Consider the following 14,579-nt stretch of genomic DNA (forward strand, 5'->3'; position numbering starts at 1 on the left):
CCTTGCCAAAACACCCGCAGGCCGAGTGTAATGTCTGGTCCTTCTCAAATGTGTACCAGCATCGCAGATGTTGTATGTGGGAACCATGTTTCCCCTTGGGTTGTGCTCTGTTTCCTAAACCTTAGGGGCTCCGTATGAAGCTAACTTCTGTCTATTAACCATACGAAAATAAACTTCCCTACTCAGCTAATCCTCAACAAACCATCCACGTGGTACTTAGTGGTAGAAAATATTAGACTGATCGGTATCCACGTGTTTAAGTATATTTATTATACTAGCAGTAGTGGATACCTAGTTAATTTGTAAGTGACAATGTGGATAAAACTCACAATTTGTGGATGACGAGTACGTGGATACAACATAGTTGGTATCGATATCCATATGGATTACATTTTGTGGATAGAACTCACAATTTTCCGGAATTTCAGTTCAACTACCCTAATATGATATTACTTTCAGTTCAACATCAAACCATAACAAACCAACCACGTGGATACTAACCTTTCAACTCGATTACATTTCAATAGAGTTCAACAAACAAAACCGTTCATCAAGACTACATTTCAATAGCGTTGTTTCCAATAGTCTTTAACTATTAAACCAACAAAAAATAACCATATCCACAAAAACAAGCAGTAATGGATACCTAGTTAATTTGTAAGTGGCAATGTAAGCAATAGTGTTCCCAATTACATCCACAAAAACCAGCAAATCAGGACACATCCCAGTTGAATACTATCCGCTCCTAAACTGGTTACCTTCACGCCAAGAAACCCAAAATAAGTGTTCTCCGACTGTCTACAGTCATCATTATGGCAACGGGTTCGAACAACTTGATCGATTGGTTCCCGTCATTTTGCACCTACCACAACGATTCACTTTAGTTTTCACGACCCCATTTTTCTGCAAACAACATAACACATCAGAATTAAACGGTTACGATCAATTTGTGTACCTTACCACGAAACATAACAAACGTATACACATTGTGTCCACTTACACGAAACTCTCCAACAGAAGGAATCCTACTCTCTTTTGGACGGCCAGCTGGTCGTCGAGCCTTAGGAGGGTATAAAACACGGTTCTTGATTTCAACAGGAATAACAGCGTCACTCACTTCAGGATTAATTATCCCTTCGTAAGTCCCTCTCCATGTTTCTGTCTTGTAACAGTCACCGACCAAAGTCCCATAAGGGATGCCTTGCATATCAGCTGCTAACAATGAATGCCTACATGGTATTTTCAGCCTATCGTACTGCTTACAAGAACACTGCTTCATATCAAGCAAAACAAGGTGCTTTCCGTTAAGCAAACCCACCACTTTATAACTCCAACTAGATACTGCCAACTTTGCTACCACAAACACCAACCACGTTCTTCTGCATCTGTTTATCAACCTTCGGCGTAGTCAACCCTCTATGCTTCCCAGCTTTCTTCCGTCTCGCACTAAACCACCAACTTAACATCGCACGAATGTACTTCAGTAGTTCAACAATATGACAGCCTCTCCCCTTTCCTAACACATTGTTCAGAGACTCTGCAATGTTGGAGGTCATCATATTGTAATGGTTCCCTTGGAAATAAGCCCTACTCCAATGAGCTGCTCCAATTTTATCCAGATAAGGGGCACAATTGGCGTTTTTGGCCTTGATTTGTCTATAAATATCTTAATTACCAGTTACCTTGTAGGCAAACACTGCATTCGTCACAAGTTTTGCAAGTCCTTTACTATGAAACTTCGCATTAACATTCCTGGCTAGATGTACTATACAAGATCCATGATGTGACAAAGGGAACACCCTCTTCTTGGCTATGTATATTGAGCTGCACTTATCTGAAATTATGGTCAAGCTCTTACTATCCGCAATGATTCGTTCTAATTTCTCAAAAAACCACGTCCAAGCGTCGTCGTTCTCACTATCCACAACAGCAAAAGCAAGCGGAAAAACCTGGAAATTAGCATCTTGTCCACTTGCTGTCAAAAAAACTCCATTATACTTCCCATTCAGATGAGTCCCATCCACAACAATCACACGCCTAAGCTTCTTAAAACCTTCTATGGAAGCACCAAAAGCCAAAAACATATACAGAAACCTTTCTCTGCCATCTTCAACCACTTCAGTTTTAATATCGGTTACAGTACCAGGATTCGCTTCTTTTAGAACATGGAGATAACAAGGAAGATCCTCGTAGGATTCATCATCAGAACCAAATATTCCCTCCAGAGCCTTCCCCTTCGCCCTCCAACATTTTCTGTACGACGCATCCAACCTCAATTCTTCTAATACCATCTGCTGGAGATCCTAAGGAGCCGGTCCTTTAGTAGGATCACTGTACTTCGCTTTGTACACGGCTGCAATCACCCTAGAGGTCGCTTTCTTTAAGTACTTGTTCCTGTCTCTATTGGGCATGTGTATTCTAGATTAGCTTTTCTGATCACATAGTAGCTTGATTCCTTCATTTCACAAGCTAGTACCCTCCAGTCACACCTATCCCCAGAACAACTAACTACAAAGGACTCTTTCTTGGTCGTCGTCTGCGTAAAGTGAAACATGTTCTTGATGGCGTATATAGCTAAAGCTATCTGACAATCCTCTTTGTTTGCAAATAGCTTACCCTTATAGATACCTTTCCCATCATCCTCAAAATCCAGATCCGGTATTTCTTCCCTAACATACTCTGTGTCGTCAAACAAAGGAGGAATATCAAACTCCTCGTCATCTATATCTTCTAGCTTGCGACCGTCCACTGCAGGACCAGGGACCTGTCCACAATCGTTTGACCACGTGGTTATATGAACATAGTCACCATCAACATTTCCGACCTGTTCCAACCCACCACTTGTCCTCACTTTACTCTCCTCTTTTAAAGGAACAGCTCCCTCACAGTGTGATCAAAACAGGAGTTTGTGTTACACATAACCTCTACCACGTTCACCCGACCAAACTGGTCGCCAATGAAGTTCCCCCAAAACTCTTTATCATAGCTTCTTGGGGTCACAGCTGCATCTGTTACTACAAAATCTTCTTCCTCCTCTACATCTTCAAAACTATCTTCCATTCCGACACATTCTTGCACACAACCTAATTGTGTATTTGTCAAGCCACGGCCAATTCCAACTTGTTCACCATTACTGCCCTTCATCTTCCCCTCTGCCAACTCAGCCATATATTCTTCATCCTCCTGGGTTGTCTCCAAAACCAATGTCTTCGAACCGGCTGTTGATGCATCTCCTAAAAACCTTTCTTCACTACCGCTATTACTAAGTGCACGAGAAGACCCCAAACTACGTTTTTTGCGACTTTCCTCTCTCCAATAGGAATCCTCAGCATTGTCGTTCATTCCTCTCTTCTTAACCTCCTCAAATGTTACAAACAAATTCAACCCACGGTTCTGCCTAAGCATCTCAATATAATACTCAAGACCTAAATTCGTTGTCACAACAACCAGAGGCGTCCTCACCCCCGTCGTCAATTCCATATACGTTGGGATGCGATAACTCAGATTTGCCTTCTTCTCCACCAAACCGAATTCCTCAACAACTGAAACTTCTAACTCTCCTAACGTAGTGGTGGCAGACAATGGAACAACACGCGACAAAAGTTTATTGTCAACTGTGAATACCCAAACACCGTCCTCAGAACACCTCCAGAAACCGGATATTACCACACAACAACGAAGATCTTCACCCTGCATTAAAAATCACAGCTTAATTTCACAGCCATCCACGAACGACATTCAAAGTTGAATTTATACGACCCTATCCACAAAACCTTATAAACCCTACCTGCGCAGCCATGTCTCGTTCATGGGGACAAAAACCCTACCTTCAACTAATGTTTCTTATCCACAAACAATCTTTCATCTTCCAATCTAATAAGCAGCAAACAATCCAACGATGGAAAATAAAACAACATAAAGTAAGATATCCAACGATGGAAAATAAAACAACATAAAGTAAGATAAGTTTTTACTTACCACTTACCTCCTATTTGTATGAGGACAGAAATGTAAAACGGACATAAACACATAAACATTAAACTTGACAAAGTATAGAGAATTTTCAAAGTGGGTATTCCTGAAAAAACTCAACACCAAAATGGGTCTAGGTGCTATTTACCCTATGTTTATTCCAGGGCAAGGGCGACAAAGTATAAACACTTTGAAGATAAAAATGCATATATTATATATAATTTTAAATCATTATTCAAACAATACTCAGCCTCAAGGCTCAAGACAATAATAAACTATTCACTACAAATCTTTATATACAAAAAATTAGAAACATAAATCATAAGAAATTAATACTTTTGGGTGTATGCGTCAGACCAATCTCTTCTGTCAAATGTGTGTTTCTTTTTCTCTTTTCCCTCCTTATCCAAACATAAATGAGAGATCATCCATAGGAACCTCATCAAGCCCTGCTGTATCAATATCCTGAAGACCCTCGAACCAGCTTCCAAGATCTGCCTGGTCGTCTATTTCCTCTAGATCATTGAACGCTAATTTTGAGAAATCGATGGGAGCTTCTTCATCAACTGCACCGTCTCCAGAGGTACCTCCTCGGTTCGAGGTGCCTCTGCTTGCTGGACCTGTTGGGTGACTTGATGTTGTTGTTGATCTTGATTGGTTTTCATTGTTGTTGTTGTTTTTTTCTTTGGGTTTCGGTTTGTTCTTGTTCCTGAAACCATCTTCTCTCTTACCTTGAGCCCCTCCTCCACTAAGAACCGCGCTGTCTATGCTCGTTGTGACTTTGGATGAAGCGCATCCGATTACATCATCTATCAATGCTTCCCTCCTCTTAGTACTAGACACTGCACCTACAAAAATCCAAATACCTCATCAGATTTTCCAACAGGTTTAAAGTGTAACCACTCTCTAACTATTTCATCAAGCGACTTGACCTTTAGTATCTAATACCATACATTTGAATGTGCTTTCGCATCTATCTGAAAAAATCCTATCCAAGTTGTCATACATGCTATAGCAGAATGAACTATTGAAAAATCAACTACAGAACCAACATCTAAAGTTCAGAATTTTGAGTACCTGATCCCTTGGCCTCAGCCTGATGATTAGAAGGTTCATTGAGCGTGTTGCTGGCTGTTCCAGAGCCACCATTTTCTGCTGATTTTGCATCGTTGCTGGGAGAACTAAACAAGATGTCTTGAAGTGCAGGATCAGCAAAACAGCTAAGCCCAGTTTCTTCGAACTTACGACACCTAGCAACTGTCCGCCTGATGAATGACAGTGCTACTTGTCTTGAGATCTTGTTGACTTTCGCTGCTTTACTTCCACGGCATGCCTGTTTCCAGAGTAATATCAATAATTAAGAACCCCATATATATATCATTCATCCAAATAAATGATGGTTTCTTACCATTCTTTTCTTGTGCGCTGCTTCCACCAGATGGTCCATAGCAAGATGCTCAATTTTCCTGCACGTAATCCTTAAATCTTAATAAACATAACTTAATCCTTAAATCTTAATAAAGATAACTTTTTAACTTGAAAGATAATACATATGAAAAAGCCAAAGCCAACCTTTTCTCAACATCTTTCCCCTTCTGGATGGTAAAATTTAGCTTCTCCAGCTTTTTCTTCTTGTTTCGGATCTAGTATTGGTAAAAAAAAAACGGAATATGAGAACGGTTACTATGCGTCAAGGACGAAATTTTTATGAAGATCAGACAAAAACTCTTGCTAGTAACGAATGAGATATTTGTTTTGCGTTTACCTGCTGATAAATGCCTTCCTTTAACTCCATAACATCAGTGCTCATAGTTTCTTCAGCCAGATCAGGCTGTGATAAAAGAAAAATGGAAATAAGTAAACAAGAAGAGTAACACGTTTTTTTCTTTTGCTCAAGTTCTTGACAGTTTAATTGACTGGAGAAAAAACTTACCATTGCCTCAGGAAACACACCAATGCTCTGTAGTTCCAGAAGAAGTCGCTCATCCAAAGACATAAGTTGATACTGGGTGTCAGATACTGGGAAGTTGGGAATGTTCACTTCCCTAGCTTGCAACTGGCCCAGATTATTTGAATATGTCTCATTGCCAAGTGTACCGTCTGAATGTGAAAGATCATCGTCCCCAATCCACTGTTCATTGCTATGGACCGATATAGACATGCTACCATTTCTGAAAGGATTAGACACAACACTCCTCTCACTGGAAAATCTGTCAAACAAACAACTCTTAGGGGTCTGAAAATCCCCACTTGACTCTACTTCAAATTCCATTCTGTCTCTCTCTCTGAACTCGGTGTCGATATAGGTACATGAACCACAGTGAGAATCATCACTAGCGTAATGAAGAGACAGGTTCTTCCCTCCATTGAATTGTACAACTTCTTCTCCATCATCTTCCTCAATTAAGGCAGAAAGTACCCTCTTATACAACGGAGTGCTCTCGTTCAATTTTCTCATGTCCAATCTCTCAAATGAAAGACCATATACACACGATGAGGTTGGACCTGAATAGTTAACAATTCCCTCACCAGGACGATGCAGTGCTTTGGGCACTTTAACACCCTGAAAAAAAATCTCTTTCATTCATGCCACATTCAGATTATAAAATGAGACTATAAAACAAGACATTGCTGCAGAAGTTTGCAACTTACCAAGATGTTATAACCTTCTAAGATAGCCTCTGACAGAGATTCATCGAGTTCAACAGCAAAATTCAGCTGTTTTTTGGATAATCAAAAGTTAATAAAGAGTTGGCATCCTAGAGAGAAGTCAAATATGATATACTATATCTCGATTATTACCTGATCCTTCATGTTTTGCATGTCGTCTGCATTGACGGCAGCAAAGATGTGGTCCATCTTCTTCCAAAACTTACCAGAACAAGCAAGATCTACAAAAAGATTTTTCTAGTTAGAAGGACATTTGTGGCAATAAAACTTGAAAGACATGGCATAGGGACGGATGAATACTTGCTGCCTTCCGTGCCGAATTGGCTGCTGCAAAAATATCTTCACGATCATCATCAGATTCACCTGAAAAGCCAAAAAACCAATTGAATTCATGCTTAGGAACTGACACCATCAGAAGCACGAGGTGCTCTTCAGATAATTATACAGCTAGCATGAAGAGGTTACATCCAACTACCACCACTATCCTGATAGAAATTAAATACATCCCGTTGTACAAATCAAAATAACTGAGCAAGAACTACAAGTTACCAAACCTCAAATATTCAACGTAAGTCGCGTTCAGGATATAAGTAGAACCAGAGCATAGTTGGGTAATACTATCCAATAAACGTGATAAAGATTGGAACTCGAAATGCAAAAATAAAAATAACTACCTGTAATATCTGAAGGAGTATTGGCATTTGAGGCAAGCCGAGTAGTAGGTTTACGATCTTTAACCTTTTTCGCAGGTGGACGCCCATATTTGCTGTCCAGAGAGAGAAAGAAGGTTAGAACAATTGGTCTTCCGAATTTAAGAGTTATATACAATATAATATTCTGAAAGTAGAAGGGTAAGGAAAAGAACTGAATTAGGTATAAATCACCTTCTATTCTTATCTGAAGCATTCTTGATGTTGTGAAGAGGCTTCTCTACTGGTAAATTCTCCGACTTAACCATGATAGGATGAAAGCCAGGAGTTGTCAACGAGGAAACACTTTCGCTCTTTCCTTGCTTCCATGTACCACCTCCTTTATGACTGCTTTGAATCTTATTCTTCCTTATCGGAAGTAATAGCGACCCTGATTTAGGAGTTGTGAACAAGTCACCACTCGCAAAAGCACGCTCTCTGGTTTTGTTGTCTCCAGCTCCTGAGTCCTCACTTTCAGATAACCCATATGGCGATGAAGCATTCCTCAAATCCCTTTTCATTTTTAAAGGGCTACTATCAACAACTGAGAGTGACGGGGTGGTTCCAGGGGATGCTCTAGGACTAAAATCAGATGTTGCAAAACCTTGAGCTGAGATCTTGCTTTCAGCATGCTTTATTACAGGTGAAATAACATTTGTTCTCCTTGTTCGAGAATTCTTATGGGGTCTTTGGCCAACCCATTGAGCCATTGCATGTGTAGATGAACCTGCTGGAAATGGAAGCGTTAGCTTATTCCCATAAACATTACAGATACTGTATTTAGACAACACTAACCTTGTAACACACCGGATGGGGAATCAGCTTTGGATGAAGAATCAACACCAACAATGGCTGCTGTTCTTGGAGCCCTAGAAACCTTTGCTTTCAATATTGCAGTAGAGCTGTTTGTGGGGCTGTCATCCAGTAAGTTTCTCCTGGATATGCACAATTATGCATTTATAAGTCACGTGAACAATTTGCTATTATATAGAAGCAAAATCTAGAACATAAAGCTTGAGGTATCTACTCACTTATTGTTTCCTTTGGCTAGCCTCTGCTCAGCAAGTACTGAACGATCCCTTGCAATGGAAACAGTTTCCAACTCATTCCTGGATAATGCAACCATACCTGGACTGTCTGGCTCAAATGAAGTATCAAGTCTGCTAATTCCACTCACCCCGGGTGAAGATTTCGATCTGCAACAAATTAGCCACATTATGTTTTCAATTACTTCTTCAAATCTCTTATCTATCAAGCATTATAAAATCATTATGCTAAAGTAAGATCTACCGAAGCAAATTCAAGATGAAATCCAGTTTAAATGAGAAAATTGAAATCTCAGACAGTAACTTAAATAGCTCATGGACAATATAAACATGTAGCATATCATAGCTCAGTTAGAAAAAAGAGTAGGATCCCCACTAGAACATCATGAATCATGCAACAACAACCAGTAAACAAACGAAACATTCTTTACTTTTAGGTCCACTTATGTCCCCTGGACTATAATATAAGTATTAATATCCTCACACAATGTTCAATGTTATATGTCCAGATTCCTTTAAGTTATACTTTAGCTAACCAACAGGGATAACTACCAAGTTTACTAATCATTAATGCACACCTGAAATTCTGGGTGTCACAAGAACGCAACTTAGAGTCAGTTGTTGGCTTCGGCTGCATGACACGTTGATCAGGATTCATAACTCTGTTTCCTAGAGTAGCAACAGACCGTTTCCTTTTCATTCTTGTCTCCCATCCTTCACCACCAACAGGTAATCTGCGTATCTTCTCTTCTATTCGCACTGGTTCTCCAGACAAACTTGGAGGTGAATCAGATCCCTTTTCAATAACCTGCTGCCTTGCAAGGGCAGACATTCTACTATCCCCCTGAAAGCAATAACAGGCAGACACCATTATAAAAACAGTGACGTGAGAGAAATGCTTGTGGAACACACTAATCGATTATATGGTATTAATAACTAATAAGCACCCTATAGATCTAAAGTAAGGTATAGATACAAACCCGCAAATCAGCGACGGTGGTACGAGGACGCTTGTTTAATCCAAGCATCTTTTTCCTTTCCTCGGATCTTTGAGCCACCATACTGTCTTGTGTTCTAGGAACCTGGTTCCTGACCTTATCAAAGTTTGCTGCGTCCATTCTCTCACCAGGTGGTATATCATTTCGTCGTCGTTTCTTTGAACTTAATGTCTCTGCGTATTTGTCCAACTTGAATATGGATTCACTTAGTTTCTTCGCTAGATCCCTACAAGGAAACACAAGGTTTTAAGAGAAGCAATAAGTCCTAAGCCAAATTCTATCCAACTATGTAATGATTAATCAATGGCCACAACAAATAAATGTTTACAGTACATACCCAGCTTCTCTGGAAGTATCAAGAACACTTTCTTTAAAATGCTTGAGCTCCTCAGTTGCTACAGGTGGAGAAGGTCTGGGATGAGACATCCCAAAAGAAGTATCTTCTGATGAAGCCCTACTAGGGACACCAAGAACTCTTCTAAGCTCTCCTGAACGAGTATAGCTTTGATTACCTAATCTAATCGGTTCCAATGCCAAGACTTGAGACAAATTCGGGGTATCAGATGACAATCCTATGGTACCCCTGCTCAAATTGTTACCAGAACCTAGCATTATTAGTCCCCCTTTGGTCTACTTCCTTGCTTCACACACAGTAACAAGAAACTCAAAACCTGATACCAGAAAAATAGAGTTATTCTTCAATCCTCAACTAAAAGGAAAGAAACCCAATTCTGAAGAATCGGTGAAAAATTCTTACCTTTGCATCTAAGCCCAAGCCATAAAATCAATACAAACAGCCTCGAAAACCCTAAAATTCTACAACACCGCCGTCGAATTCGATTTCCCCGACGAGAAATTGCAAAACCCTAGAATCGCGGAGAAGAACCCAAAATTAAAGAAAAAAAGACACGGGGGAACTTGAGAGCTATATCGAAGCTCCGAGAATCCCAAAGCGTAATTTTTCAGACAAAAAAAAAAGACCAAAGCTATGTAAGAGTTTCAACGAAGTCAAGCTTTGCTTTTGTTGTTGTTGTTGTTGTGGAAGATCAGAGGAGAGGGAAAAAGAAAAAAGAAAAATAGAGAGGAAAAAAAATCCCTTTTGGTCAACTCTCTTTGCTTATTGGCCATTAATAACATTTATGTACAAAGATCGATGACGTCATCACCACTCTCTCTCTCTCTCTTCGTCTCAGTTTCACACGGCTTTGACCAGTAGTGTCATTTTCATGATGTTTCTAGTTTCTACTGAGTTGTTGTCTAACTCTTTTTAATTAAAAAGGAATACCAAAGTTTTATATGGTTTGTGATATTTTTTATGGAGGTAGATTTGTGATTTATTTTGTATATAGGAGATTCACTTCTGTTTTGTTTAGACATGGAGTTCAGATTGATAACAAAACGATTCAAAAAATTTAACGGTTACAAAGAAGTTCGTAAGAAATAGTGGAAAAAAATGGATGAATTCAAAAATAATGGTCAAATAATAGTTATGATTAGTAACAAACGGTTAAATAGTATAAATAGCAAGTTAAAATTTAAATTGAAATATTTTTTAAAACTCATTTAAGAAGATAACCGTTTCAATTGAAAATCTAACGGTCTTATTCCAACCACTCATTTCATTCGCGTTCTTTTTTAATTGTTCATCCGACTGGTAACCAAATTAATGGTTGATTTTTCCACGCCCCTTAGTTATGCTACCAATAAAAATTTGATTTATTTTCAAGTTTACAATCTGTTAATTATTTATACGAAAATTGGACAACTATATTCTTGGTAATTTTAGGGTGAAAGAAATCAAAAACGTTTTCTCAGTAGAAAAATTCACTCTAATTTCAGTTTGGTACATGTAGACTTTGATTAAAGCTGATGAAGTGTTAAACACGAATTAACCATATTGTGTGTAGTATACACTGAACCACTGATTATAAAGAACCTATAAAATAAATCCGTCGAGTTTGTATTATATTTTACCAAGAAAAGATAAAAACGCTTAGTTATTTAGCAATATTGATATCCGAGTATTCTAATTGCGGAAGATAAAGGAGTATATAAATTGTGAAGACTTAAGAATATGACCTTAAATTAATGACTTTCAATAGGTTTTCATTTCAGTTACAAACTTATATAATATGATAGTCCATAAAATAAGCCAAGTTTTTAATAGCATCTATTACAATTAGTTTAGGACGTTAAGATATCTTTCTGTAGAGATATAGATGATCATCACTCAGTCAACAAGAAGCGCCTTTATAATGTCTACACATTTCTCCTCCTCGGCTGTTAGAAGATGTCCATAACCTAAGACCTCGTGGTACTTAATCCATGGAAGCTTTTGTGAAATATATCGATTGATTTCGTATGGAATGATTCTGTCTTCCATCGCTTGCCACACGTGGACCGATCCTTCGCCTTCCGGGAACGGGTTTTCCAATTCAGTCGGGTCGAATTCCCATGTTGCAAATCCAGCCATCATGTCCCGGTGAAGACACTCGTGGTCTCCTTGTTGTCGGACCTTTTTCTGGGGTTTGAACCGATCATTAAACAACATGTAGGGTCAAACTGTAAAAAAATCTAAAGACACATGACACTCGCTGACAGAAGAAACCTATGGATCTAAAACCTTACTTGTTATTTCCAATTTGGCCATAAACTTCTATATGTTTTATTTAACCCCTATAATTTAGGACAGAACCAGCCCATCAGGATTAAATTTTCCACTATGGCCATGAACTTTTTATCTGTTTTAATTTGGTCCATGAACTATTTTCAAATGTACAGTTTGACCCTGAATGTATCCCAGACTTCAGTTTGACCCATGTTAATTCGAAACTAAGCCGGTCACACTTTCCAATTAGCTCTATTATTGTCATAAAATGGAAAGAAAAAATTAGCTTATTACCATGGCAGGGTTTGGATGCTCCATTTTCTTCTTTATGACGACCAAATCTTTATCGCTGCATAACGCATTGTTCCCCGTGATCATACTCGAAGACGGAAACAGTTTTTGGGTCAGCCACCAATATAACAACCACGGAACATAATGAGCCACTTTAAAGGTCCACTGGTCTTTCGTTGGCATTAGCTTCAACGCTTTACTCAATTTGTCTTGAGGCACTTTAGTCCACCAATAGTTCACAAATGGAACCACTAAGACTGCTCCAGCTAGTCTATTGAACCCCAACAAAAAAAATAAAAAGGAACATTAAATAATGAGGCAGTAGAAAAGTGTAAAAAACAGAACACAACTTTGGAATCTTTATTACCTGTGGGGAATGTATTTGAGGCAACTGTAAGTCGAGTAAGCACCAAGTGATATACCAAGAACGTAGAACTTTGGTCCGATCTTGAGTTTATCGGCGAGTTCTTGAATGTCGTATGCTTCACTCTTAACTGTGCGTGATGGGTGTGGATCACTTTCTCCATATCCTGCTCTGTCGTAGAACAAAAAGTATATCCCAAGTTCCTCAATCATATCCTGCAAAAAAAAAAGTAGAAAGAAACTAATTGTTCATTGCAATTTTTAAGGTTGTGGTGGTTGCTTCAAAACTCAATTTTTTTGCTTTTGCGTCTACATGTGAAACTGTGAAGTGATTTTCTATCAAGACAAAAAGTATTTCAAAACTCTCATACGGCGTTTAGTTATTTCTTTGTTTGCATTTAATTAGCGTTTACCGATTGAAAAAAAAAATCGTCTAATGTAACCAAAGATAATAAATTCTCATTTGGAAAAAGTTACCAAAAACCAAAAATTAAAGAGGAAAACAAAATATATCCTCTCACATGTGAAAGCAAAAAACAAAAAAACTATGAATATATAACTAAAATGGTGAAAATGGGCATGTGACAAGTGCGAGAGTTAAGTAGAAAATGAGAGACTAAAAGTACCTTAGGGATGGGAAATTCACTGTCTTTGGAGCTGTTGAAGCCATGAGTGACAATAATCTTGTAGTTAGCACTGGCTCTATCAACTCCAGATTCTCTATAGGCAAGATATCGTCCATCACCGAGCTTGATTCTGGGAGAAGTAACCGGAGGACCGTGTGGAACGCCGCAGATTCGTGGTGGTGGAGGCTTTAATGATCGGTAAATGTAGCCTATAAGGCAGACGAGGATCGCAGCCATCACCGAAAGCATCATTCTTAATTGTTATGTATCTAACCTGAAAATAATTTCAAGATTAATGGTGATATATACTTAACAAGAAATCCAAATTTAGATCTGATAAGAAAGAAAGAGATCAAGAGAGATGAGACCTTTTGAGGAAAAAAAGAGTGAATAATTAAGACTTGAGATGGGGAGATGCTTTGTAGTATGGTTAACCACCTAATGATCTCATATTTATACTAGAGAAAACCATATTTGGTAAAATTTTACAAAGTAGTCTTGAATCAATGTATTGAAAATCCAAGAAGTTATCAGTGTATCATGAAAATAGTAAAAGAGAGAGATGAGTGAGAGAGAATGAGAAAGAGACACAATCACCGTCAAGAGTGGAATCCACTTGTTGACGTTGCAAGACAGTAGGGAAGGATGGTTGTGTGTCGTACGCATTATTGTGACGTTGACATGCGTAATTTGCTGTCTTATGATCCCAATCTTTTTGAATTTTGACTATGACTCTTATGGCCGTGGACGTATTATTGTTGCATCGTCATCATGTGTTTAAACACATACAATGCATCTTGTTAACTCTACAAGCACTAAAAAAAAAAAAAAAAAAAAAACTCTACAAGCAACTACTAATGATAATTTTGTTCTTTTCTCGTGAATGTGTATGGATTTTCTTACATAAATATATTGTTTAATTTAAACTTTTAATACATACATATAATAGTGAAAAAGTTTAATATTAATTAGATTATAACAGTTGTAAGAACTCGTACCAAAAAATAAAATAAATATATATAACATTTGTAGCTATACATAAGGAAACTAACAAAAGAATTTGTAATATATGTGTATATATATAAGACAACTATTTTAAAAGTTTCCAACTACATATTTGACCATTTCTGAAACAAATCTCATATCATAATAAAAAAAAAAAAAAAGAGAAGCAGAATCCTATAATATGTTCTTTAAAAAAAAAAGAGACGAAAGAAGCTGGAAATTGATAATATTAAAGTTATGTGTGTTAGTGTGTATATGGATGTTTTCTCTGCGTGCAGCTGTATAGAATCCATATTGTTACTCTTCTTTTT

The 14,579-nt window shown here is 38.1% G+C and overlaps 2 protein-coding genes and 1 pseudogene across 5 annotated transcripts; all 3 read right to left on the reverse strand.

The window, feature by feature from the left end:
- Positions 1 to 810: 810 nt before the first annotated feature.
- Positions 811 to 3,799, reverse strand: LOC104738100 (uncharacterized; annotated as a pseudogene).
- Positions 3,800 to 4,161: 362 nt separating this feature from the next.
- LOC104736252 (uncharacterized) lies at positions 4,162 to 10,683 on the reverse strand. Of its 4 annotated transcripts, none has more exons than XM_087482680.1 (17): positions 10,133 to 10,683; positions 9,713 to 10,046; positions 9,358 to 9,601; positions 8,956 to 9,221; positions 8,363 to 8,527; positions 8,127 to 8,266; positions 7,527 to 8,058; positions 7,317 to 7,408; positions 6,943 to 7,005; positions 6,775 to 6,863; positions 6,625 to 6,690; positions 5,906 to 6,535; positions 5,738 to 5,803; positions 5,545 to 5,615; positions 5,381 to 5,438; positions 5,050 to 5,305; positions 4,162 to 4,820 (listed from the first exon to the last, which is right to left on the reverse strand). In XM_087482680.1, exons 2-17 carry the CDS (start codon positions 9,985 to 9,987, stop codon positions 4,375 to 4,377), a joined length of 3,459 nt encoding a protein of 1,152 aa, XP_087338806.1. In that variant the 5' UTR covers positions 9,988 to 10,046; positions 10,133 to 10,683; the 3' UTR covers positions 4,162 to 4,374. The 4 variants fall into 4 exon arrangements, with proteins under 4 accessions (XP_087338806.1, XP_087338808.1, XP_087338807.1 ...); XM_087482682.1 differs by having other exon boundaries at positions 4,162 to 4,814; positions 10,133 to 10,488; XM_087482681.1 differs by having other exon boundaries at positions 4,162 to 4,814; positions 7,527 to 8,061; positions 10,133 to 10,487.
- Positions 10,684 to 11,441: 758 nt separating this feature from the next.
- On the reverse strand, positions 11,442 to 14,100 carry LOC104736253 (uncharacterized). The gene is made up of 5 exons (XM_010456209.3): positions 13,632 to 14,100; positions 13,264 to 13,537; positions 12,642 to 12,853; positions 12,278 to 12,545; positions 11,442 to 11,896 (listed from the first exon to the last, which is right to left on the reverse strand). Exons 2-5 carry the CDS (start codon positions 13,513 to 13,515, stop codon positions 11,606 to 11,608), a joined length of 1,023 nt encoding a protein of 340 aa, XP_010454511.1. The 5' UTR covers positions 13,516 to 13,537; positions 13,632 to 14,100; the 3' UTR covers positions 11,442 to 11,605.
- Between the last annotated feature and the right edge of the window lie 479 nt (positions 14,101 to 14,579).

The sequence above is a fragment of the Camelina sativa genome, chromosome 13 (assembly GCF_030686135.1).
Source record: "Camelina sativa cultivar CO46 ecotype springtype chromosome 13, ASM3068613v1".
NCBI lineage: Eukaryota > Viridiplantae > Streptophyta > Magnoliopsida > Brassicales > Brassicaceae > Camelina > Camelina sativa.